General features: G+C 47.5%; 1 protein-coding gene across 2 annotated transcripts in view; it reads right to left on the bottom strand.

Moving 5' to 3' along the window:
* Positions 1-26155, bottom strand: part of AFF2 (ALF transcription elongation factor 2) — an 855266-nt gene that overhangs the window by 213184 nt on the left and 615927 nt on the right. For both annotated transcript variants that reach the window (XM_085608002.1, XM_085608001.1), the window contains exon 9: positions 6222-6259. In XM_085608002.1, coding sequence (XP_085464128.1) covers positions 6222-6259 — 38 coding nt within the window. The remainder of the gene's footprint in view (positions 1-6221; positions 6260-26155) is intronic.

Below are 26155 nucleotides of genomic sequence, written 5' to 3'. Positions count from 1 at the left end.
TCTAATACACACATTAAGTATATCAGCGGTGGGAAAGCGATGATCGAAGTTAAAACATGTGGAAGAACTAGGGCAGGCTCTCTGCTTACTGAGGCCGCAGGGCAGGAAAGAGTACACAAAAGGGGGCGTGACCTACACTACTGCTGGGACCGATGGGCTTCACTGGCCACACATGACACCGCCTAAAGACAAACCCAAGACTCCAGGGCAAGCAGAGGTGGTGGAGTCAGGGTCAGCACTGCCACGCAAGAGTTGAGCTTTGTGTCCCAGGGGGAGAACAGCTTAGGCTGAGGGCAACAGCAGGCCTCCAAAGACCTGGTACTACCTAAAATAAATCATGTGAAATACACAATGTGGTGCTCTGATGGCCTCTGTTCCTGCACAAAAACATGTGCTGCAGATGCAGAACCTTTCCAGCTGCTCTCGAGCTCCTGAGCCTGCTTTGGTGGTATTACTCTCCAGCATTGTGTCCTTCATAGGCCTGTGCTTGTGTTACCCTATTGTCTCTCTATGTTGAAGTTTACCTTGACTGGCTCCCTCACGAGTTGATGTCTTTTTGCCCCATGCATAGATGATACTGTGAAATAGTCTGATGATATTTGCTGGCATTGTGGATACCATGATAAAACCACAATGGAACTGTTGTAGATTTGGATTCGAAGGACTCTAGCTTCTGTTTATATATGTCCCGAGCAGAAGTAGCATTACAGCATGTCCTCACACGTGTGGTTGATTATGTAAGCTCATGTTGAGACCCAAGGCTTCCTTTGGCTTTGTGCATTGGCATAACAACCCTGTCTACATGGTGCATAGCCTCAAACTGTCAGTGCACCATGTCAATGTGTTACATTGACTGATGTTACTGAATAAATGCTGTTAAAGCTGGGGTCTCTAGTTGGCAGAGGTAAGCACCTTTGTCCAAATAGGGACCCTTGCTTCTAGTCAGGGTAAGGGGGTACACACTGTTGATAACCCCTGCTCACCCCCTTGGTAGCTTGACACGAGCAGACAGGCTTATCCCCAAGGCAATGTGTAAAGTATTTGCACCAAAACTCACAATAACACAGTGAAACACCACACATGTACACCACACAGATTGTTATAAAAATATCAATATCTTTATATAGGTCAGATCAAAACATCAGAAAAGGCACATACCTATAAATAAAGTTACTCTTTTCATAGAAATTTGTAGGTTCTCTTTGTCAACAATAAACTTGTATGTTCTCTGTGTCCAAAATAAACTTGTATGTTGCAAAATGGGTGCCCTTAGCGATAAAAAGAAAATGCCCCCATTGTAGCACGGAATCTGCTACCCTGGTTGGTCCCCTTTTAATCAGGGGATCGCCCTCTTTTAAATGCGCGAGTGCGCGACAGTCAAGTGCAGCGGTTAGGCCCCTGGACCCGGCGTGTCGGTAATGTGCTCAACAGTAAGGTTTTGGGTGCAGGCTCTGGTTGTTGATCAGAGTGGAGTTACCTTGAGGCAGGACGGGACTGGGCGGTCTGCGCGGCAATCTTCCGGGCGGCGATTCTTCCGGCAACGCTCCCAGACTTGGGCACAGCTTCACCAGGGTTGCTTTGAGACGCCTCACTTTTCCTTCGTCCACAGCGCGGCACCGTCAGGACAAGCCTCCTTGTTGCTGGGAGACCCACACCGCTGGGACCAATCCCAGCACGGCGCCGCAAGACCGAGCCTCTGAGTCAATGGGAGGCTTGCATCGTGGGAACCAATCCCAGCGCGGCCTTGACAATTACGCTACAGACCCCTAGGCCAGCGCCAGTGAATGCCGGCAAGGGACTTCCGTGGCTCTTCTCCTCTGTGAGCCAGGCTCTGGCGCACAGCTCGAGATGCGGCGGTGATTCCAAAGTAAAGGGGCAATATTCTTCGGGAATCGGGAGCCGGTGGGAAGGGACACCAGTCCTCAATACTTTGTTCTGCTCACGGGTCGGCAGAGGTGATGGACGCGGTGCTCTCAGTACTGGTGGAGAGCAGCCAAGCACGTTCACAAGCCGGGCAGCACGGATAATGTCCTGGGGACACGCAATTAGCCCCAGGCCCCAGCAGAAACAGCAGAACACGATGTAGGGCAGATTACAGAAGTCCTTGGCAAACTTTTATATTCCTCAGTTGCAAACAGGAGGCCAGCTCTGCTTGGGCCCTTGGAGACTCTCAGGACACAGCACACAACAAAGTCCTTTGTTTTGAAGCAGGGGGGGACACAGCACATAGCAAAGTCCTTTAGCCTCACCCTCAGCAGAATCAGCAAACTACATGCCAGCCCCAGAACACACAGCAAGGGCAGTACTCAGTTTCTTCAGTTGATCACCTTGGGCAGAGGTTCCTCTTGATTGTAGAAGTCTAAATTAACTGGGGTTTTAGCACAGCTACTTATACCCCAAAAGTCTTTGTTCTTACATGTGTGCTGGGTCCAGGATACAGTCCAAACCAGAACTAGGTGCCTTCTGCCAGGGCATGTCTTCTTTCTTTGTGAGGGGAGGCCAGGGCCATCAGACACACCGTAGGAGGTGGAGCCAGCATTGTGGAAGGCAGGCACAGCCATATTCAGGCCCAGGTGCAACTCCTCCCACCACTCTAAGCGCAGATAAGTCTAATCAGCCTAGGGCTGACTCACCCTCCCTCCTGGAGCCACCCCCAGCCCCTCTCACTCACAAACCAGACAGTCAATACACAAACAGGCAGAGGCACACAGAAAGGTTGAACAAAAAAATAGCCACTTTCTAAAAGTGCTATTTTCAAACACGGAATTTAAAAACCATCCTCCCTAAAAGATGTGTTATGAAATTCTGAGTTCAGGGATACCAGATTCCAATTTTCTATCTTGCTCCTATGGGAAGATATGCTGGTAAACATTATACACAGCATTCCCCATTCTAGACTATGGGCAAAATAGCCTTGCAATAGTGAAAAACGTAAATGGCTGTATTTCACTACCAGGACATGTTACCCGCGCCAGTACATGTCCTGCCTTACACCTTACACTGAACCCTGCCCAGGGGGGTACCTTGGGCCTACCATAGGGGTGTCTAATGTGCAAGAAAAGGGAAGGGTCAGGCCTGGCAAGTGTGTACACTGACCAGGACAACATGGCAGTTAGCAACTGCACACAGACACTGCGGTGGCCGGCCTGAGACACCATCTTAGGGCTGCTCCTGTGGGTGGCACAATCAGTGCTGCAGGCCCACTAGTAGCATTTGAATTACCAGCCCTGGCAAGCTCAGTGCACGTTACTAGGGACCTTACAGGTAAAACAAATATGCCAATCATGGATAATCAATTACAGTAACAATTTAACCAGGGAGCACTTGCACTTTGGCACTGATCAGCAGTGACATAGTGCCCAAAGCATCTAAACCAGCAAAAACGAATTCCACCACAGTGTCAAAAATATAGGAGGCAGAGGCAAAAAGTCAGGGGAAACCACGCCAAGGATGCCAGGTCTAACAAATGCAATAAAAAGGGTTAAAAAGAAATACATTCATGGGAGCACAGACTCCTACATTTTAACGTAGGGTTTCTGTGAGGAGCCGTGAATTCTGTATTACTCCAACATTTTACTCTGCAAGAGTCCTGAAACATTTCCAGTGTCTGGCTCTGTAATAGCAACTTAATATTCAATGTTACTATAATGTAGGAACCTATAGCTACAGTCTGGGAACTTTTATCTTAATGACCTAGAACCTTCGTTGCATGAAAATATATTTAGTCACTCAATTATCTGTTTAGTAATTTCTTTTTGTCGTTTTATGTTTTATAGAGGACAAAACAGAAGCTTAAACAGCATCAGAAAACTGTACGAAGAAGCATTGGAGGACGCAAGCAACAATGTTGCAGTATCACATATGAACGAAGACATGAAATGCATACCGCAGCACATTTGCTTGTCTCACCTGAAAACACAAATACCATCATAGAACCATACATGGTAGCAAACATTAAGTCAACGGGACAAAACACGTCTATTACTTATACTAAATACAAAGGGGATGCAATAGAGAATGCAAGGGTCACGTTAAACCGGGACAGGTATGGTTGTAAAAAAATGTGAAATGTGGCCATTCATCAAAGTACTTAATATCAATCGTGAAATATCGCATAATGACACAACACAGGCAATACAGGCTTGCTCACAGAAAAGTAGAGGCAGTCAAATGCACCAGGGGCCCGAATAATGCAATATGTGCCATCTGCCTTGACAGAATTGGGTTTGGTCGCTGTGCAGGAACAATGCAATACACAGTGGTTACATTAGTGACTCGTGCTTGACGCGAGCAATCGGATTCTCCCACTGCGGGCTCTTCCCCAGCACTGAACTGGAGCCCTCATGGAAAGAGTCCCACTCAGTAGAACGGAGCAGTGTAGCAACGGGGCTGGGGTTGGACCAGTGATGGCTTACTTCTCAGTGGTGGCGGAGGCCCTCAGGCACATCACCCCAGCACACATGTGGCACCACCAGTGCCCCCTACACACCACAAAAAAGAAGACCAACTAAATGTTTGCCTACATGTTGACACATTCGACTCCACCCGCCAGCACCCATTGTTGAAGGGTCCCACTGTTAGCATCTTCAGCATGACAATGACGTTTTCACCATAAGGTGGAGGGACACACATTTACATTAGTGATGTGCGGCTATTGACAGCTAAAAGGACTCGTCGATGTATGGCATTGTTCCTTTCTTTGCATCATGGGCTGATGTCTGATACTCACTGTAGGAATGTAGTGTCTTATGGCACCGGTAGTCTTTGTGTGGGATTAACCATGAGGTGTTTTCACACTTTACTATTGAAGCCCATTAACGACTGCTTACTATTGTAACACACTACACTGGAGAAGTGTGGCTCAATGATTAGAGTGGCAGACCCTGATGCAGAGGTCTAGCCTGGGACCAGGGTTCAATTCCCTGCCTCGGCGGGTCTTGGGCTCAAATATTCCACGGACCTGATAATTCTTGCCTCGGTGCCTATTCCAATCATGGAGTCCCACTCTGCAACTCTGGGCAATAGCTTGCTTAATCTCCACAACGGCCCCCACAACGCTAAGGATGCCTGGCCTCCACCTTGGGGGTGCCCAGGAGTGGACGCCTCACAGGGAAAGCCAGGATGGGTTCCACAGCGGTATTCATACAAGCGCCTTGAGACCCTTGCGGGTGAGTAGTGCGCTATACAAGTATCAATTTACATTTTTTTTTTTTACATTTACACTACTCGAAGGAGACGTATCTTCCAACATTCTCTCCGTCGCACACAAACTGCTCAGATTCGTGATTTGCCAAGACTCGCTGCTGTCTGGATAAGGAATGTGGCAAAGCGATCTCATTGTTAAAAGCACGAGTGAAATCCGGATATAGAGCAAAAAACACAACTGTTATGGCCTCCCGCGTGCGTAATAGGCATTAAACCTAATGGCGTAATCCTTAAATGATGCTTTAATGTCCTGCCATTTAATTTGAGAGTATGCTTCATATCATGGCATGAATAGATCATGAACACTGAAAGGGAGGAGGGGGCTAGGCCATTAGAGTGGTTTTAATTCCTACTAGTGCTTTTCTATTAAAAGTCTTTAGTTGATTAAGGTACTATATTACTACTGCTAGTGCACATGATAGCCATAAATTCAGGCTATAATATGTCTTCGAAATTGGTCTCCGTTTGTTCGCTTACATTTTGTAGGACTGTAAAATCTGTCTGTATATGTGTGTGTGTCTGCCTCTGAGCTTGTTTCTGTGGGTGTACAACTGTCTCTGTGCGTGTGTGCTCACAGTCACAACAAGGTAGAGGCCAGAGATGTTGAGCTGTAGGCTTGGCAGCCTTGGCTATGTAACCTCTCTGCAGCCCTCTTGGCCTTCTTCCCTCATACTTCTTCTCAACAATGTTTAGACATTATAATTAAAAAAGCCCCTTTTATTTTAAAGACTAGGCAAACTTAAATGAGCAACATAAGGACATCTGGGAACCGTAAGCACATGATCACATTACTTGGCAGCCTGAAGCATGAACTCCTCTCTTTCCCGAAGCTCTGAAGTGGCCGGGCCCACTTCATCTGGGAAGCATCCGCGAGCCAGGCCTGTCTTGGCCGATCAGTGTTGAAGGGCTGCTGCAGAATGATAGCTCTGAGGGAGTTACAGTGGACACCGTGTTTCGTGTTCTGTCACAAAAGCTTCTTTCAAACTGAGGTACAAACACACACACATTACACTTACTTTCCAGAGGCATTTCTAGGCTTTATCTTTTCACTGGCCTGAAAGAAAAAAATAGTAAACACAAAGTGTATTAGAAAACGTTTCCTGCTTTGGCTTGCAAACAAGGCCTAGATAGTGACACAGTAATATAGAGAACTTCCCTGCATGGACTTTAATATTTTACAAGCATGCATTGGACATCTTTCGATGGAAAGCGGTGGCTGATAGACACATGTCTATTTGTTTACTGTGCCTAAACCAATATCCGAGAAGTGATCGCGGTCTATGATCTAGAATACCGCCACACCACATGCACGGTCGCAATGGGTCCAACACACAACAGAATGGTGAAGTGTACTACAATAATGGCAGTCTTGCATAAGGCACAGTTGCACACAGTTCACATGCACTTTCAGAGCAGTGTTGCAATCGTTGCCCTGAGCGGGTGTTCTGCAAGCCTATGGCCCTTGAGGGACTCTGGGGGACCATGGGGGTGACCTCATCCCATATTACCGCCTTTTTGTGTGTGGGGGGCTACAAGACAACACCCCCATCAAATGCCGAGAGCAACAGTTCCTGTTGCACAGTCAGGCTTCACCTTCCTTGCCCGTCTGTGGATATAGGGAAGTGCACCCTACCAATGGGGGGTTGTCTGTGTTGGCAGACCCTCGGAGGAGACAATAAGGTCTGTGGAGCGTTCCATTGCTTTTCACAGGAACCACTCCATGTAGGGACAGGACGTAGATGCCCTTCTGAGTATTCTATACCAGTGATTCTTAACCTTTTGACTTCTGTGGACTCCCACTGAATCATTAGCAGAGCCTAGGACCCCAGAAAAAACATTTTCTAAGATTTGGATAAAAAAAAATACACAAGAATACAGAAACCAGTACACATAAAACAAATGCACAAATTCTGAAATGTTTTAAATACTTTACAAACAAAAAATGTTTAAAAAAACAACATTTTAAAGGGAAATTTGGGGCTTTCCAAAATGGGGTTTTATTTCTAAAAGATGAAGTGAAGCAACACACTAGATTCTAGCATGTCACGTTCTCTTTTTAGTTCCTAAAATATGCTCTCTTTTTGCCAGCACGTACCAGTGCTTCAGACATCCCATTTAGATGTGGTGCTTGTTCTGCTACCTCGAATCAGGCAAAGGGTACCAACTTAATTTTAATCTTCAATTTCAAATTCCTTCCATTTACAGTGTTTTAGAAATTTCAATTTTTACAGTTTCATTTTTATGTATAAATACATACTTAATTAATCTGCTAGCATTTAAAGTTCCAAACAGATGCTGCCCCCCTAAGTAGGTGTCGCAGTCTCCCCAAGGGGTCTGTGAAGCATAGATTAAGAGCCATTGCTGTTTACTCAGCACCTCTGTTTGTGGCTACGCCAGCCCAGGGAACGTTCCCTATGGGATGATGCGTTCGGCTCGCCATGGGTATCCTCTCTCGTGCAGGACGTGCCCTATCCACATGGGGGTGCCCACCAGCATCATATGTTTCTGTTTACTGTACACGAGTTTTGTGGAACGCAGGTAATGAGAGGGTTGCCAGAGTGACTGTCAAGTGACCTGCACAGAAACCTCCCATTAAAGGTCTCGTGAGGTAGATGCGAAGTGGAAAATCCATCCAAAGAGGTAGGTACATCTCTGGGTCGCCAGGGCCGCTGCGCCACAGACATGCGGGCTGGATCGAGTGTATTGTTGAACCCATTGATCTGTGTACAGTGCATTTATCATTCATGAAAAGAGCCCGTGATCTTCACAGTGTATTAGAAGAAACAACTCGGATCATCTGTCAGCGGCCTTCTTATTTCTGTTTCCTTCTCCACGGGGATTTCATCTCCTTCGATTCTTCTTGAATTAAAATGTTGCTAAGCAACACAGCTGGGGGGCACGGATGGCAGAACGGCTCCAGTCTATCAAATTGTTTAAGCAGCTGGAGCTTTTAATGGTGATTTTTAAAACGGCTGCAGCATAATTATGCACTTGGAGTCGAACCTGAATATCCCAGAATGCCTCCGTGTACTTAATAGCCTGGGTTAAAATGGTGTTATTTTAATGCGATACCGGTGTTGTCAGAGGCCCGCAAAGCCGCCTAAAGTCGCGCGGAAAAGCCTATTTTTCCGAAGAAGAAGCAATTATTTTAGTCTTCTCGGGACTAAACTGTCACAGCTTTACATCTGGAAAGCAGCCATGGCATGAAGCCTGAGACACCGCGAGGGGCTCGCAGCGCGCGCCGTGATGGATGCATTCGGAATGAGTGGTGAAGGCACTGAACTCTATGAAACATGGAGAGCCCGTCGACAAGCGTCGTGACGACCGGCCTCTGGGTTTAGAAATAGGAGCCCTTCTAATCCCCTGGTGCAGGTGGTCAGCTGGTGAATGCTGCCACAACAAGTGTCGAAAGTTAGCCTATCATTGCCGAATATTGCGCATTTCCGGATAGTGTCTGTGATTGCTTGCCATGAGTGACTGGGTAGAGAGCTCTCCTTTCACTGCTACTGACAGGTATCTTTAAAAATGTCTTGGTGTGAAAGACACCACCCCTAAACACAATTACTTTGCCAATGCCTTTTCCGAGGGCCCTGCGTTGGGTTTTGCTTGTTGTGTAATGTGTTATTGAATGGAGATGTATATTATTGTATTTGAGTTACATATGGTCCCAAAGTGGTTGCTGGTTGACAGCTGGCAAACTGCTTCACCGGTTGTGATTGTGAGTGAGTGATTCTAAGAGTACGGGCTCATGGTGGCTAAAGGATGTAACTTAATGGCCAAAGCTGCCGACTTTGGAACTGGGGAGCCAGATTTGAGACTGGCATCGGAGCAACATCCTTTGATTCTGGGCCTATCACTTAAACACGCATATGTACTCGATTGATGTAACTGGTGTTAATGTAAAGGGCTCTCGTACTTTCGGTTCGAGTGTGTGCTATATAAAACTGCAAACAAACAAACCAATGCATTGGAATGTTGATGGGTTCAACAAGGAAATCTCTGCGGGCCTCATTGGGAGTCCCAAGCTAATCACAATGTGTTCAGGAAAGGGAGTCACTAAGGCTATTAGGATCACCAGATCCACGGTAACTCCACGAATCTCGTGTGTTTTACCCAGACACTTTGTCTGCTGAAAGCAGCTAAAATATATATGTGAAGCGCTGGGAGAAAATGAGGAATAATCATGAGAATTGGGTGCAGGTTTCCTGATATTCCGGGTACTTCTCAACTTCTAAAGTGACTTTCAGGTCCAACTTGTTATAAGGGGAATTCCTTACTGTCCCTGGAATGATCAATTAGTATATTACAAACTCCAGGTGCAAACACTGTGGGGCCGATTCACAAATTGACTCCGCACTAGTGGCGGAGGCCTCACATTTGTGGCGGGGGGCCCCACACTTGTTGCAGGACCTCTGCACCACAGTTACTCATTCTGTAGGTCCTGCGATGATTGCGGGGCCCCAGCCATGAGATGCAGGCCTCCCGCATGAGTGCGGGCCTCTGCCACAAGTGCAGAGGCCCTTTGGAAATTGGCTCCTGGGCAATGTTCTACTTCACGTATATTGGGTCCCCTTTGTGCAAATATTACAGTGTGTTAGCTTGCATCTGCTGCCTACATTCTTTCAGATGTGTTACTGAATTGCAGTTAAGGAAAGGTTGCTCTAGGTTTTCTAAAAATGAGCTTGCCAAGGAAAAATGGTAGATGTTTGGGAATGGCAATGTTCAAATAATTTCAGAATGGTGCACGGTGCTGTGAGTGTCAGGATCAATGTTGACAATCTGTGGGAGGATGATGAAGATAATAATAACATGTACTTTTATACTTTCACACATCCAATGTGGACTTAGTGTCCAGTGAGCAATAGGTGTTGAGGCACCTGGGAGAGTATGTGTTGTTAGGGTCAGAGCTACCGACTTTGGACTGGGGACTCGGTTTGAGTCTCAGTGTTGGCTCAACATCCTGTGATTCTGGGCAAATTACATAATTTCGCAGTGCCTAAAAAATGAATGTCACCTTGTGTAATGTAACTGGTGCTCATGTAAAGTGCTCTAATAGTTTGCACTATATAAATAAAAATGGCAAAAACTTTGGTTAATTGCATGATTATGTCTCACTTATCCATTCTCTTCTCTGCTTGTTTACTTCCTAGTGTCCTTATGTAATGTTATGCGCTAGTTTCTCTTTTCTCTTTTTGTCTGTGCTGTATGTGGTGACTATCCTATTGACTATTGTGTTGTATGTAATATGTTGTGTTCTGAAGGTGCATACTTGGGTTTGAACATTCTTTTGATTGTGCTTCATTCAGTGGAGGCTAAGGCGGAGGAGTGTCACCTCACTGCTTTTAAGCAGAGCAAAGTATGAAACCAAAAATTATAATAACTTTGAGTTATCATTTTATGCTTTGTGCTGCGTTGCGGGTAGGTGGTTGGGCAGGGCTGCGCTGCTCTCGGAGCAGGGCAGGGGAGGAGTGGTTTGTCCACTCCTAAGTGTGCAATGACTGTTTGGTTGGCCCACTTTCCCTTTCCTCCATGCAGGCTGCATTACAGCCTGCATGAGGAACATGCCCACCCATCCAGCCCCTGGCTTAACGCTGTGTCATGGCGCTCAGACCAAGCACAATGCTGCATTGCAGCATTGTGATTGGTAAGGGGAGCCTCAGTGCTTACCAATCACAACACTGCATTGCAGCGTTGTGATTGGTCAGTAGGGCCTGGCTGTGCCTCCAGTTCCTCGAGTCAAGACAAGAGCAGGAGCAGAGACACAGGACCCGGCGGCAAGGTACGTTTATTTTTTTTAAATATTGCATTCCCCAACCCCTGCGTGACTCCCTCTCCGCCCGCCACCCACAAGCAATGCCAGCTGCCACTGGCTTCATTTCCACAAGGGAAGTCCATGTGTGGCCCTTACAGTTACTGTCTGCCGCCTACTTGTTCAGATTTGTGTCATATACCTGCAATGAACACTTTCTACCGAGTTGTCCTTGACTGTTCTGTGTTTGAGTGCCAAGAAGAGCGGTATAGACACCAAGCAAATGTCTAGTGCAGCTAAATGAGATGCTGTATCTGCCTGGGGAGGATGAGAAGAAAATGTTCCAGGTTTTCTGAACCCATTTCCAGGAAAAGACTACTGTAAATATGGAGGTGATGTTATTGAAGAATGGCAAGATATATTTTTGTGTATGTTGCTGTATTCAGAAGGACGCAAGGTGTGAATTGTGAGTGTTTGAATTTGAGGAGAGTTATGAAGATGATGAAGGTGGCAAAGGCATGCAACACACACCCCGGAGTTTCCGAAAAATGTGAGTTGCTGAAACCTGGTCATAAGAAGGATAATGCTTGGCCATTTAATCTCTTCTCTTGTTAGTTACTTTTGCCTTCCTTGGTGTCAGCATGCAGTTTTATGAGTTAGTTTTATCCTTTCTGTTACGTGCGATGAAGGACATGTGAGGAGTGGTGTTTGGAGAGTGAACTGTTGTTTTACGAAGATGGAATCTTACGGTGAGAAGTTCATTCCTCAGTCTGTTTTCGGTGAATGGTCTAAACATTTCAGAGTGGCAGGCCATATCCACTTGTTCAGATGTCTGTAGTGTAGCCGCTTTTCACAGGTTACTAGTGGCATCTTTACGACTACGGAGTCTCCGCACATAAAAAGATAAGACAGTCCCATCTTTATATGTGCAAAGACTCCCAAGTCATAAAGATACAACTATTAAAACACCTTTGTGAATAGCAAACAACCGTAAACTTACACAAAAGAATAAATTCACCTTTGTGTAACAGGTCCTAAATGTCTCCTTCTTTATTTTCCTGGACTTATCTCTTAAACACGCACTATTTTAATTCTCACTGATTCTGTGATTACTGAATGAAAATGGATTCCACTCTCCGGGCCCAAAGTATCCGATTTGCTGTTTCCTAGTAATTCGAGGCAGGCGCCGAGCCACACACAAGCAGAGCAGGCGCATCACAACACACGGCCGCTGTGTGAGGGATAGATTTCATGTACAAACCTGCTGGCATCCTTGCTAAACAGGGCTGTGGCCGCGTGTGTGTCCGTGTGAGAGTCGCGGATCTGGGCAGGAGCATGGCCACCCTACGGCGCTCCCTGCGCGTGGGGCTTCTCGGCGGGTCTGGTCTCATTGCGCCCGCGGATGCGCGCCTCCTGTGACACGGGTATCCTTCAAGGCATTTCATTAGCCTCAAGTGCTGCCACCAAGTGATTCCATTTCAGGTTGTTTAGCTATTGACTTAACTGGCTTGTGCCGCGCTCTCCCTGCTTTGATAATTAGCTTTTGATTATTACTGCATGTAACAGCTCCAGTGTAATGTGCTCATAGTCATCTGCTTCAATTACCGCGGTGCGCGGCGCGTGCAATCTTTAAACACACTGATCTCATTAGCGTGATAGTGGAATTGCCACTCACCTAATAATACATTTGTGCTGTTTCATGTCTGGGTTTAACATATTTAGATCCGTTTAATGCGCTTGATTAATAATTCGGGGTTTTTTAAAGCACTTCCCCGGCTCGATTAATTGGAGGCTCGCCAGACCTTTCCCTTCTGCTCCGTGATGCCCCGCTGTGCAGCGCCTTGTCGCCTCCCCTGTTCTGCGAGCATGTTAATCCATCAGGAGGTTTTAAATGCATCTCGCAATGGAGGTATTATCAGTTTAATTGTGACACACAGCGCTATGTCTCCTGTGTAACTCATCTGCTTGCGCCCTCTCTTTCAATTCAACAGACCTCCCCAGCGTGAGAGAGTTTAAGATATGCAGGCAGTTAGGAGAGCGTGTTAACTCCTGGGTGCAACAGAAAAGTAATTTACAGGAAACAAAGTCGAGCGATTTGCAGACATTTTGTCCCTCCTCCCCCCGATATTTTGGGTCTTTTTTCTAATGCACTACTACTACCAGATGCACAATAACTTCAGGATGCTGAGTTTTAGTCCTCGGGATTTGGGATGACCGGTGATAACTTGTGTATTCTCCAGCTCATCAAAGGCCTGAAACTCAGTGTATGGTGTTTGCTGAAATCATTACCTCCTCGCTAGTCTTCCTCGCCATATGACTAACAAAGTGAGCTTCAGCTCCACACCAGAACCCTCCAAAGCAAAAAAGTCAGCCTCCCATGCCTCCCATCCCTTCCCAATATGGCCGACCCATTACACACATGACCTCTATAAGAGGCGGGCCGGCCCAACCCATCAGCCTGTTTTTTTTTATTCTGCGCTGCAGTTGCTCCTGAGCGTGTCTTCAGGTAAGTGGTCCCTGCTGTAGCTGGGACTGGGCCCTGGTTGGTGGCCCTGCCCGAGTGGGCTCTTGGACTCTGGGGCCTTCCTCCTTCCTTAGCCCGGTGACTGGGCCGGTTAGGCTCTGGTTGAGCGAGCCACGGGTTTACAGGAGGCCGGACATGGGAGGCTGGAGCCCTTTCTGGGCCATCTCCTCTCCCCTCGTCCATGTGGGCTGTGTGTTCGGTTGTGTCCCTGGATGGGAGTCCCTCACTCTAGCCTAGTGGTTCAGGTCTCTGATAGTCCTGTTCTGCTCATGCCCACCCACCCCCCACCCCGTGTCGTGTTGCTAGAGCTAGTTGTATACTGTTGGTTCGGCATCCCTGGAGGGGGAGCCTGGTCTGTTTGTGCCTCGTTGGGGGAGGTTCTGCTCTTTCCCATTCGGAGTCGCTGTGGGTCTGGTACGTATGGTGGGGCGCCCGAAAAAGCGGTGCGTTCTTCGGTCATCGGGCGCTCTCCCGCTTCCCTTTTGTTATGTTCGGTCTGTTTTGATCGACCGCGTTGGCAATGGTATTTCCTTCAAAGGTGGAGATATACTTTTAAGGGTCTGGCAGTGTCTTACTGCTAGTTGTATACTGCTGGTTCGCCAGTCCGAGGCGCTCTGCCTCGTTTTTGCCGGTTTGGAGTCGGGTGGCTCTGTGACCGGTACGGGGCAAATGATTCGCGAATAAAGCCAGTACACTGCGCGGTGTTTTTACCTGCTTGTCGCCGGGGTGTGTGGTTTCCACACATGTTCTCCCGGGCGGTTTCAGCCCCTCTTGCGGGCTTTTCCCTCAGCTCTTCACGGGAGGGGGTGCCGCTTTCCGTCCACGTTGTTTTCTTCCCCCGAGGCGGAATGGTTGGTGGGCGGGGCCGGGCTCGTCCCGCGGCTCTTCTCTCCTGGCCCGCGGGTTGCTGGGCAGCTTCTTTTTTGCTGGGTCCAGGTCTGTGGTTTGGTCGGTCTGTGGCTGGCTGTGGCTTCCCCTGTTTTGGCCCCGGGGGATGGTGGCCGGCGAAGGTTTCCGCTGGGCTCCGCATTTGTGCTTCCGGCTTCTGCATTCTCGGCTGTTTTCCCGGTTTCTGCCAGGCGGTGGAAGGGAGCTGGTCCTATTGGTCCCTTGTTTTGGACTCTTCGGTCGCATTTCGGTATCCTGGGGTGACAGCGGACAGTGTATGTGCAGTCGTCTGTGTGTCTTCTACAGGTCAGTGGCTCTGTTCTCGAAAGGACCTATTTCATGTTCGTCCTTTATTGGTACCTGACGGTTGGTGCATGATATGTTAATGTCCTGTTACTGTACCGGGATACAAGAGTCACTCTGGCCTACTGGTTACGGTCTTAGAGTATTACTCTGAGGCTTAGGTGTTCAATCCCTGCTCTTTCCATGTCACTGTTTGCTCAGCCTAAAGTGTAGGCAATGGTATTTCCCTCAGTGAGGTTGGGAAATGTTTTACATCGTTGTTTTTGGGGTCGTTATGTCCCTGGACGCTATGGCGGGAACAACGTAATCTTGGTGTGTGTTGTTTCATTGTGTAGATTGGCGCCTCTTTCCTGCGCTGGGTCTGTGCTTGCCTCGTGGCGTTCGTGGTTGTTGCTGTTTTTTTTTTTTATCCTTCTGGAGGTGCACTCTACTCTTGGGTTCCCTTGTGATTCTGGATCTGCCCTGCTTCTTGGCGCTTCTGCCGGCTCGGTGGTGTAGTGCATCCGCTGCAGGGGCCCGGCTTCACCCTCTTGCTCTCTTGAGGTCGTTGCATTGAGTGCCGTTCCGTTGGGTCTCTGTATCCGTCTGTCATTCAGCGCCGGGTGTCCCTTTTCAGGGTGTTTGCACGCTTTGCTGTTACACATGTCCGTTCCCTCTGGTGTGCTCAGCGTATCACTGTTTGGGGACCTTCCTGGGCCTACGGCCTTACCGCCCTGGATGCGCCTCGTCTCGTCTGTTCTCGGATATTCAACATGGTCGGGCCTGGTTGGTGCCTAGATGGGTGCCCGCCTGGGGATACCAGTTGCTGTGGGCTTATTATAGTGCTCCGCGCTTATGGTGGTGCTGTGTCGCTTGCCATTGTTTATTCTAGTTGTGGCCCTTCTTTCGACCCTTGGCCCTATGGGGTCTTGTCCGGATGTTTTTCTGGCGTTTGGCGGTGTTTCACGGCACTGCGGCTTCGTTTGGTTTGCTGTATTCATCCCATGTTTCTCCTTACCTTCCGGGGTTTTGGCAGGCGATCCTTCTGTCCTTTTCCGGCCTGCGCTCCTTGGGTGTGCTGGTTCTGGTCTGTTCGATCCCTGGTGGTATGTTCTCCGCGGGTGTACCATGCTCCCTGGCTCGACAGGCGACTCTTGTACCCCCTTCCTGGCCTTGCTTCTCCTCGCTTCCTGGGGGTTGGGGCTCGGTTGGGCCCTCTGTTGCCTCTCCTCCCTTCCTGGGTGGCTTCTGTCGCGGTTTCTGGGGTCCGTCGTCCTGCCGGGCCGCTCCGGGTATCGGTCAGTGGGCTCCTCTGCTCCTGTCTGTGGTGCTGTAGCTCTTTGGTTGTTCTGCACCCTTTGGGGGGTACCCGCTTGGTCGGGACTGGGGTTCGGCGCACGCCTCTGTTGGGGTGTGCGTTTTGGCCTGTTCTTTCGGGTCGCTTTTGACTGTCTCGTTGGTCTTGCTCCAGTGGGTCCTGTTCATCCGGTTCCAGTTTATAGTGGGGCTTTGGTGTTCTCCCCCCCCTGTTTTCTGGTGTTCTGGTTTTAGGTTGCGTTCCTCCTGATGCCGGTCCCTCTTCAGCTGGTTTCATTTGGCCGCCCGACAGTTCGGTTTGGGGCGGTCTGGCTTGGTGGGGGATTCGCCGGTTCCCTTGGGAGTCCCTTCCGCTTTGACTCTTGGTTGGCCGGGGGTCTTTCTGTTCTGGCCCGATGGCCAGGCCCCCTTGAGCGCACCTGCTCTTGTCCATTCTCGGAAAGCTCCGCGGGGTTTGGCCTGGTTGGTTCCTGGATGGGGGGGGTCCTCCATTCTATTTCACCTTCCCGGGTGTTGGAGGTTTTTTTGCCACCCTGTGGGGCATGCTTGTTTTCCCGGTCTGTACTGGGTCGGTTGGTTTGCCTGTTGGCGGGTTTCCCGTCTGACTTCTGTTGCCCATTCCTTGGTTGTTCTGGGTTTTTGCACCGGCCCTGCGGGGGTTTATTGTTGTTTCTCTGGGCGGTTTTTCTCCTGCCTAGGTCTCCGGGGGGTTGCTGGGCCTATGGCCTTGCCCCCGTGAGTGCTTCAGTTCATTTCTGTCTCTGTTGTGGAGCTGGCTCTGTCTACCTTCTTGTCCTGGCCTGGGCGGGGCGTTTGTCCTCTGGGTGGTACTCGCCTGGGTGCTTCTCCTTTTGCGTCTTCTGCTGCGGTTGATGGACTTGGGAGCTGTTGATCTATGGTCCGTGTTGTGCCTCAGTTGGCGCGGGTTTTGTGTCCTGCCCCAGCCTTCTGTTTTTTGTTTCCGAGTGCTTTTGGGCTCAGTGGTCTCATACATCCACTACAGGGGCTTGTGTTCGGCCTCAGGGTCACAGGTTCTGATCCCGGTGGGTCCGCTCTGCTTTTCGTCCTGCTACGGTCGTTGGTGTGGGTACCAATAGGTTGGGTAACTTTCTGCCTTCTGTTCTTCTGCACCATGTTGCCCCGTCGGGGGTGGTCATGCGGTCTGCGTATTCGCATCTTATGTTATTGTCCGGGGGTGCTGGGTTTCCAGGTTCTCCTCTCCCAGGCGGGGTGCCTTATGCTTCCGGTGTTGATTTTGTGTCCTCTTCTTCTTTGTCCCTGGTTTTGGGATCCTGGGGCCTACTGGCTCGGGGGTTCCTTGGGAGTGTTGACGTGGCACGGGCTCGTTTTCGCCCTGCTCTTCTGTCCTTCTCACCTTTGGTGTGTTTCTGCCTGTGGCTTGTCTCCTCCCTGTGCGCTCCTGTTCCTGTCGATTTTTGGATTGTTCCTGGGGCGGTTTGCTTGGTCCCGGTGCGGGGTGGTCTCGCGCCTCCGTGCTGCGTCCCCTTCCTGCCGGGCTTCCCGTGCTTTCTTCTACATGGGGGCCTCTGGTCCTTCGCTTCCTTTCTGGTGGCTTGGCCTTGGGCCTGGTCTTTTCCGCTCTTCGGGCTCCGTGAGCGGTCTTCTTGGTTTTCCACTTTTCGTTGACCGGTTGGGTTCTCTTGGTGGCTGGGTTTCTTCGGGGTCGTTTCCGGCTCCTTCCTGAGTCTGTTTTGCCTTGGGCCTGCCTGGGTTCTCTACTTGGTGTCGCGCTCCTTCCGGGGGGTCCTTTGTGCAGCTAGGTTCCCAGTCCCTCCTTGCAGGTGGGGTTGTGGTGTCCTTCGTTGTTCGGTTGGTGTGCTGTGTTCCTTTGCACTCCTGTCCGTTCTTGCAGCTCCTGCTGGTCTGTTGGATTGGGTCTGGTTCCGCTGCCCCATTCCTGTGGTGGTTTCGGTTCTCTCGTGGTCGGTGGTCCTCCGTGCGGTGTTGCGGTGTTTGTCTGGGCTTTTTCTCCCCTCTCGCTTTTGGCTGTCCGTTGGGCAGTCTTGGTGTGTTGGACCAGCTTGCTGCTTTCTGTTTGGTGCCTGTTTTCTGTAGCTTTTGGTTCCATGCAGTCTGGTTCCGTGCCTTCTCTGTCCTCCTTCGGCCTTTGGTTGGGCAGATTTTCTGGCGGCACTTCTTGTCTGGGGGGTCCTTCCTGCTTGTGGTTGCCTCTCTCTTGGGTGGTTTTTTTTCCACTCGTTTGGTCTGTTGGGTTTGCCCTCTCTCGTGGGTTTCCCTTCTGGTCCGTTGGTTTCTTGTGAGTTTCCATGAAGCCGCTTGACTTTGGTATATGCTCACTTTGTTAGTCATGTGGCGAGGAAGACTAGCTAGGAGGTAATGCCCTGATTACTTACTGGTAATCTTCATTACTCCGAGTATGGTCTTCCTCGCCACATGTGTTCCCATCCCTCCCTCCCTGTCTGGCTATCGGCTTCATGTTTATGCTTGGTAGGTTCAGGCTGATGGGCTGGGCCGGTCCGCCTCTTATAGAGGTCATGGGTGTAATGGGTCGGCCATATTGGGAAGGGATGGGAGGCATGGGAGGCTGACTTTTTTGCTTTGGATGGTTCTGGTGTGGAGCTGAAGCTCACATTGTTAGTCATGTGGCGAGGAAGACTGTACTCGGAGTAATGAAGATTACCGGTAAGTAATCGGGGCATTTACACAGGTCTTCCCTTGCAAAAATGATTCAGGAAAACACACGTGCCATAGTATTACTGCACCAGGTGCTACCCTGATTCAGGCGCAAACTTCTGTGAGCATCTGAATTGAGATTTGTTTGGTAGGAGCCTTTGTCTCCAAACATCAGTACCCTTCTAGGGGCTCGATTACCACTACCCTAGAATAATACTTATTATTTCCACACCCTGAAATTTCTGCTGGGGGGGGGCTGTAAATTCTGGGGGCATTGAAATATCCTTGACTATAACTTCTTGAATCTCCCCTAACCCCCCGTATTCGGCACAGATATTTTGGCTACTCTCAGAAGCCAACATTTCTGTGAAGCACCACAAATAACAACAGGCCTGGTAACTCTTGTTACTTTTGTTATAAAGCAAATAGTTCCAAGATACAGACACACAATATATATTACATTTAATTTTATATTCTTCTTGAGTGGATGACCAGCAACTGGCCTTACATGTTTCCTAGAAGGAAGTCACATCTTGTACATTATTTCTAGGGCAGTCAAAACCTATTTGATCAAAATAGTGTAGATTATCACTGAGTGGTCAATCAATCAATCAATCAATCAGGGATTTGTGAAGCGTGCTACTCACCCGCAAGGGTATCAAGGCGCTGGTGGGGGGGGGGGGAATTATGCATCTGTGTCTTTATCCAAAGAGCCAGGTTTTGAGGCTCTTCCTGAAGGCATACAGAGTGGGGCAATGTCTGATGCTGAGCGGGAGTTCGTTCCAGGACTTTGTGCAATGTAGGAGTAGGCTCTTTCACCCGTTCTGTCTTTGCGGATGCGAGGGGTTTGATCAAGGGTGAAGTTTGCGGAGCGGAGGTTTCTCTTGGGTGTGTAGAAAAAGACTCTTTCATTGAGGTACTGGGGTCCGGTGTTGTGGAGGGATTTGTAGGTGTGAGTGAGTAGATTGAATGTCACTCTCCTCTTGACGGGGAGCCAGTGGTCGTCTCGTAGGTGCTGGGTGATATGGTCTTGTCGAGGGATGCCGAGGACGAGTCTTGCGGCGGTGTTCTGGATGGTCTGGAGTTTTTGGACAGGGTTTTGTTGATTCCGGCATAGAGGGTGTTTCCATAGTCCAGTCTGCTGGTTATGAGTGCATGGGTGACAGTCTTTCTGGATTCAGGGGGATCCATTTGAAGGTCTTGCAGAGGATGAGGTGGGTGTTGAAGCATGTGAAGGAGACAGCGTTGACCTGTCGGGTCATAGTGAGGGATGAGTCGAGTATGATGCCGAGGTTGCGGGTGCGGTCCGTAGGTGTGGGGGGCTTTCTGAGAGCAGTGGGCCACCAGGAGTTGTCCCATGCAGAGGGGGTGGGTCCGAGGATGAGGACTTATGTCTTCTCTGAGTTGAGCTTCAGGAAACTGTTGCTCATTCAGGAAGCGATGTCTTCCATTCCTTTCTGAAAGCTGAGTCTGGTGGTGCCAGGTTCCTTTGTGAGGGAGAGGATGAGCTGGGTGTCATCGGAGTAGGATGCTATGCTAAGTCCATGCTGCCTGACGATGGCAGCAAGGGGGGCCATGTAGATGTTGAAGAGCATGGGGCTGAGCGATGATCCTTGGGGTACTTCGCAGCTGATCTCTGTGGGTACAGAGACGAAGGGCGGGAGTCTGATACTTTGGGTTTGGCCAGTGAGGAAAGAGTGGATCCAGTCGAGGGCAGTTCTCTGTATGCCAGCATCGTGGAGTCTAGTGGTGAGTGTGCGATGGGACATGGTGTCGAAGGCTGCATATAGGTCTAGTAGGATGAGGGCCACCGTGTGGCCCTGGTCGAGGAGAGTGCGGATGTCGTCAGTGGCGGTCTCTGAGCTGTGGTTGCTGCAGAATCCGGAGTGGTGTACCTAGGCATACAATCCATTGCTTAATTTGAGCTGATGGTTGCAGGTGGGGTCCATAGGCACTGGTGTTGCAGGCCAGCACATATTTTTCTGCATCAGATTTTGATCCAGAGCAAGAGAGAGTAAAACACAAAAGAGGAAAAGAAGAAAGAAGAGAAAAACAGAAAACCAGCAAGAAACTTAGAAAGCAGGGGTGAGAAAAAACCCACAACAGTGCAATATTGGGACAGGAATTGAAAAGAGGTCCGAGATGTAATCGCAAATTTACAGTCTTGGAATTTGGGACCCCAAGCAATAACGCTGGCAACAGGCATCTAAACAAAACTTTTGTCTCCAAGCACTTAGTCTTTCAAAAATTACGCACTGACAAAATCTATCAACAGCTGAGTTATTCCAGTTTCAGATATTGCAACTTAGAATCACACAGCAAAGGCACAGTGGTGTTGCCTTGTATTAGTGATGTGATATGTAATATTATCATATCCTGCCACCAGGCTACTTCAAATCAGACACTTGGGGTCTGATTTAGATTCTGGCAGATGGGATACTCAGTCACAAATGTGGCAGGTATCCAGCCTGCCATATTATAAATGCTATAGGATATAATGTAGTTGTAATTTGGCTGGTTGAATATCTGTCCCGTTTGTGACTGAGTATCCCATCCGCCAATGTATAAATCAGGCCCTTAGTCATAAGCAGGGCATGAGGTTCTTTGAGATAACATCATATATTTTGGTAAAATACTTTCTATAGGATTAAAACAAGAGATACGATCAAAGTGACACTAGAAGCAAAGCATATAGGGCCAGATGTACAACCATTTTTTGCGGTTGCAAAGGGGTTTTAATCCCATTTGCGACCGCAAAAAACGTGTGGCCAATGTACCAACCCTATTTTGCTAGCCGCACATCTCGTCCATAATATGTTGTCCACAGTTGTATAATTACTATTAGTAAGATTAAACCTGTAGTTTGTGAATACCCATCAGTTCCCTAATATGTCATTCTGCGTCTCCCAGGTACATAAAAGATTGACCTGAAGGGACCATTTGCAGGAATTTAAACTTTCTTAAAGCTGAAAGTATTAGTCTAAAGGCTCTGGAGTGGAGGTTCTGTGTTTACTTTACTTTGCAGAAAGTGTAATAGAAAACAAGTACTCATACACTGCACTGTATTTAGCACTGAATGCTTTATGAACAACAGTGAATAAATGTAATTGTATTGAATTTCATTAAAAGTCAGTAACAGCCAGAAATGTTTTAATTATGATTTCGCAATGTTTTGCCTATATAATGCTGCTTTGAATTATGGTGGTGACACCCTGACAAAGCCAGTAGGCCTGACTTGCATTAACAGTACCCACTATGTGGTGTTAGGCACATGTGGGGTACTGTGGTTTCAGGATCCAGATAGCACTGGTGCATAGACCGTTAGTGGTCACTCTAGCGTAGGGGGTACAAGGTACATTTACAGGGTAACCTGCACTGCAGGACCTGTCTTTAGTGTGTTCTCATTGTGGGTTGTGAGATCCTTTAAGGGCTTGACAACATTGGAATTTCCACCTTGCATTCTGTATATATTTCTAAATGTATTTGTAGTATTTAGCAGCATGTATAATAAAGTACTTTTCCTTTTTTATAAGAAAAAGCATTGACTGCATAGTAATTTATTCATTGGTGTTTTTTGTAGTGCTGAGTCTGTAGCGCACTACACCCCCTTGACTAAGCCTTAGACTTTGATGCTGTGCCACCAATAAAGTAAATTGCTAAAAATAAGGAACTGCTTGGTTCCCAATTAAGGGCTGCACAGTACAGGGATTGCAGGACATCAAGGGTGAAAGATCTAAGATTTTACAATTGGTGACCAGAACCCATTGTCTGCCCCGGGACCCTCCAGCACGGATTCCTAGCACTTTCACTTTATGGCAATGCATTTGAATTAGAGGCTGACGACTTCCACGTCTTTTGACTTCGGACACTGTTTTCTTTACTATGGAAGCCTTTATCATTATTTTTCCAAAATGTTGTCAAATATTTAATTATTGTTAAGTGTAGCTTCATGGACCAAATAAATAATCCGAGTCTTCAGATTATGAGAACCTAACCAAAGGGTGTGAGGAAAGCACTTGTTTCCCGAAAGAACACCCAAGCAAAAGAAAGAAAGGGCAATTCCTTTCTTTAGTCCCCTCACTCACCAGGGTTTCCCCACGGTGACATGCTTCATCATTGGGGTCCTCTCAGTCCTCTACGGGCTGAGGCGTGCTGCGACTTGCGGATTTACGTAGGAGCACTGAACAAGACTATGTGTTGTGCAAGTGTTGTGGTGTGGAGTGGTTTAAAGTGAGTTAAAATAATCAACTAGTGGGCCAATATAAATTTAATGTTGCTCCTAGCTAATTAATTAAAAAGTGGGTGATATGCTAGAGAAAACTACTATAATGGGTAAGTGTACCTAGCATACGGTCTATGGACCATCATTTTTTTCTTTTCACTGAATGATATGTGCGACTTTAACTGTGTTTGCTGTCTCCGATGGCTATAGCTTGATGCCTTTAGATCACTCCTGTTTAACACACTGCAGTATCGCGTTAATTTCACCTGATTCCGTGAATCTGTTCTTGACTCAGAACCTCAGCCTGTCCAATGTTACTCCAACTCCAATTGGATTCATGCATTCGCTTTTCACTCTATTGCCCCCTACACGAAAATATTCATTAATCCGGCTGCCCTCCTTGGCATACCAAGGGGCAGACTAAATTTACAACCCCAGTAAACTTGCAAACAAAGGGTATGAGTGCAGAGAGCTCCTTATGTGGTAGGGGCTATTGAATATTGATAAGATTATTGCGCTGATTATGCTTGTATTTCATTATATGTACCTGGAAATCAACTCCGCAGTTTTCTGATTGTATAAATCTATCTCCTAGATGCGACGCAATAATATAAAAAGACCATTTTATAAAAGTTGACAACTTAAAGTCTGTTCAAATCTGTTGTTGTCGATTACATGATTAATCTATAAAAACCCAGGCAGCTGTTTACTGACTGCTATCAATTGTTTGTCTATGTATGGGCTGTACTAGCCAAAATGCGTTTTAGTATACCTGAAGCAAGTCGACTACCTCTTAACTTTAAAGACAGGCGTTTTGATTATATTGTCAATAGTATTTTATTGCTGAAAACATATTATGGATTCATTCTGCTGCTTACACTGAAAATGAGAGGCACAGCATGTCTATTTAGATTTTTTTGTTGAAGTTCGATAACATCATCAATACTTGCTTCTCAGCTGAAAATGAAAATTGATTTGGAATCCAGACCTTCCTTGGTAGCGCTTTCTAATTCAAGATTACGTGGGGTAAAGTACAGAATAATACATCTTCAATAAAGTGATAAAGACCGATGGTAAACGTATTAAAAACGGAACAGCTACCCGCACAGGTGTTCGTTGAAGCATATGCATACAACCCCACACCACACATGTCAGAATGTACTTAACACACCCATAATGTATACTGAAATAATTCAGTGCACAGACACTTCTTATCAGACAGTACCAGAGAACATAGCCCTTCAATAGTTCAACCATATATCAGGGACCCTGCAGAAGGAAGAAACCTAATCCTGCGAATGAAGGAAGGACAATACAGGTGCAACTGATGCCAGATCCTTCATGAAATAGAAACCCGTGTCTTTCAGGGAGTTTTCAAGTTCAGCAATGCTGCTTTACCGAGAGATGTCATCTGACTGGCAGTGATACTCTGTAAGCCACTTCATACTGCACAAAAGATGTCACTCACATGCATTATGACTGATGATCTGCTTAGCTCAATCATCACATAGTTCAGCTAGGTGGAAATGAGGGGGAGGTCCAGCTGAGGGGCCTGCCAGCTTGTCAGTGGCACATGTGCCACCGGATATCAGAAATTAAGTAGGCATTAAAAACACATGATCTCAAAAAAGAACCCTAAAGATAACTGAAATACGCAGCCTAGCGTGATATCAGGAAAATCAGAATTTAGTTAGTGATGAAAAACAGATTCTGGCTTAGGTAGATGGTTATGTAACCTTATTCCTTCATCCCCCCTTTTGGGCTAACCCCTCACTATGTAAATATTTGTGCCTACCTATCTTTTTTAAAGGCTGTCTGCAATATTGCGTCAGGCTATATGTATATTGGAAAATTAACATCTGCTAATAATGCACTACACTAAGTGGTCAATTAACAAGTAAACCTTTAGGCAATATATGAATGAATTTACCTTCTTGCATGTGACAGAATCTCATAAAGGGATTCTTGTCAGTTGTAAATTGGTTTAGGAGTGCAGATTAATTTGCCTCAAGTGGTTTGTCTTGGAAGTTTGGGAGTGCTCAGAAACATTTCCATTTCTTCATTATCTTTCTGCCACGGTAAAGAGGCGTTGACATAGTAGAACACATGGCTGGCAAAAAGAGCAATCCGGGAAGGGAAGGAAAACTGATTATCACCTTATTTGGGAGGGTTAGGGAAGGGCTTCTAAATGGAAAAAATGATTTACCAGTAGAGATACAAAGTGGGCATGTGCTCAGAGGGCCCCATTCCCTTTGTACTCAGTTATGTAGAACTCCACATAGAGAGAATAGGAGCCCTTTACAAAGTAATATGACATTCCAAGTATCCCTGTGTTAGAAATGGGGTTTCTGGTTGTTACAGTATGCACCCTGTACAATCAGGAACTACCACTCTAATCAGGGTAAGCTAGATACACACTAAAAGATAACCTGTGCTCACTCTCTGGTAGCTTGGTACACAGCAGTCAGGTTGATCTAAATAGGGAATCTGACAACACACACAGTAACACAACGAAACTCCCCCAGAAATACTGACACAGGGTTAGAAGAATAGAATATGTTTCTATGAGTAAATCAAGACCAAAGCCACAAAAAGCCAATAGGTAGAACCGGAGATATACTTTTTTTAAAGAAGAAATCAAATTAGAGTGCTTAGAATCAGAAAGCACCAACCAATGACATCTGGTCACGCTAGACTGAAATAAAGCCAAAGTTCAGGCGCACCACAGTAGAGTGCAGGCTGACTACACGACTCATGCAGGTCCCGCTGAAAAAGTACCTTCAATGGAGGAAACGTCGATGTTTAAGACTCGATACGGGGAACAGAGGAGGTGAGGTACAATCATCCTTCTTGTGGATGCGTTGTTTTCTGATCCGCATAGTTGATGAAGGCTTCATCGATGAACCCCTTTACGATGCAGGTGATGAGTCATCCTCCAGTCGTGTAGTCTGTTGTTGTCGAGCTATGCAGTCCGTCGAAGCGATGTCGTTGAGTGGCAGCCATGTAGGTGTTGAAGGTCTATGCATCGGTTCCAATTGGCGAATAATAATCGATGCGTCAATTTTGATGGATCATCATGGCCCAGCACTAGATTGACACTACTTAATAGGGCAGAACTCACAGATGATAGTGTCCTGGTGCTGTTGCAGGGTTTAAGGAAGTCTTTAATGACCCTGAGACTTCAGAACAGGGAGAAAGCCCTTGGAGTCATTCTGGATTCTAGTAAAATGGGTCCAGTCCTTGTCCTCAGCAGGGCAGAGATCTGCAGGCAACAGGGCAACACAGCAAATGAGAAAATCAGTTCTTCCAGAGC

The sequence above is a fragment of the Triturus cristatus genome, chromosome 5_2 (genome assembly GCF_964204655.1).
Source record: "Triturus cristatus chromosome 5_2, aTriCri1.1, whole genome shotgun sequence".
In the NCBI taxonomy this organism is placed as follows: Eukaryota; Metazoa; Chordata; class Amphibia; order Caudata; family Salamandridae; genus Triturus; species Triturus cristatus.
This window is presented reverse-complemented; position numbering and strand designations above follow the sequence as displayed.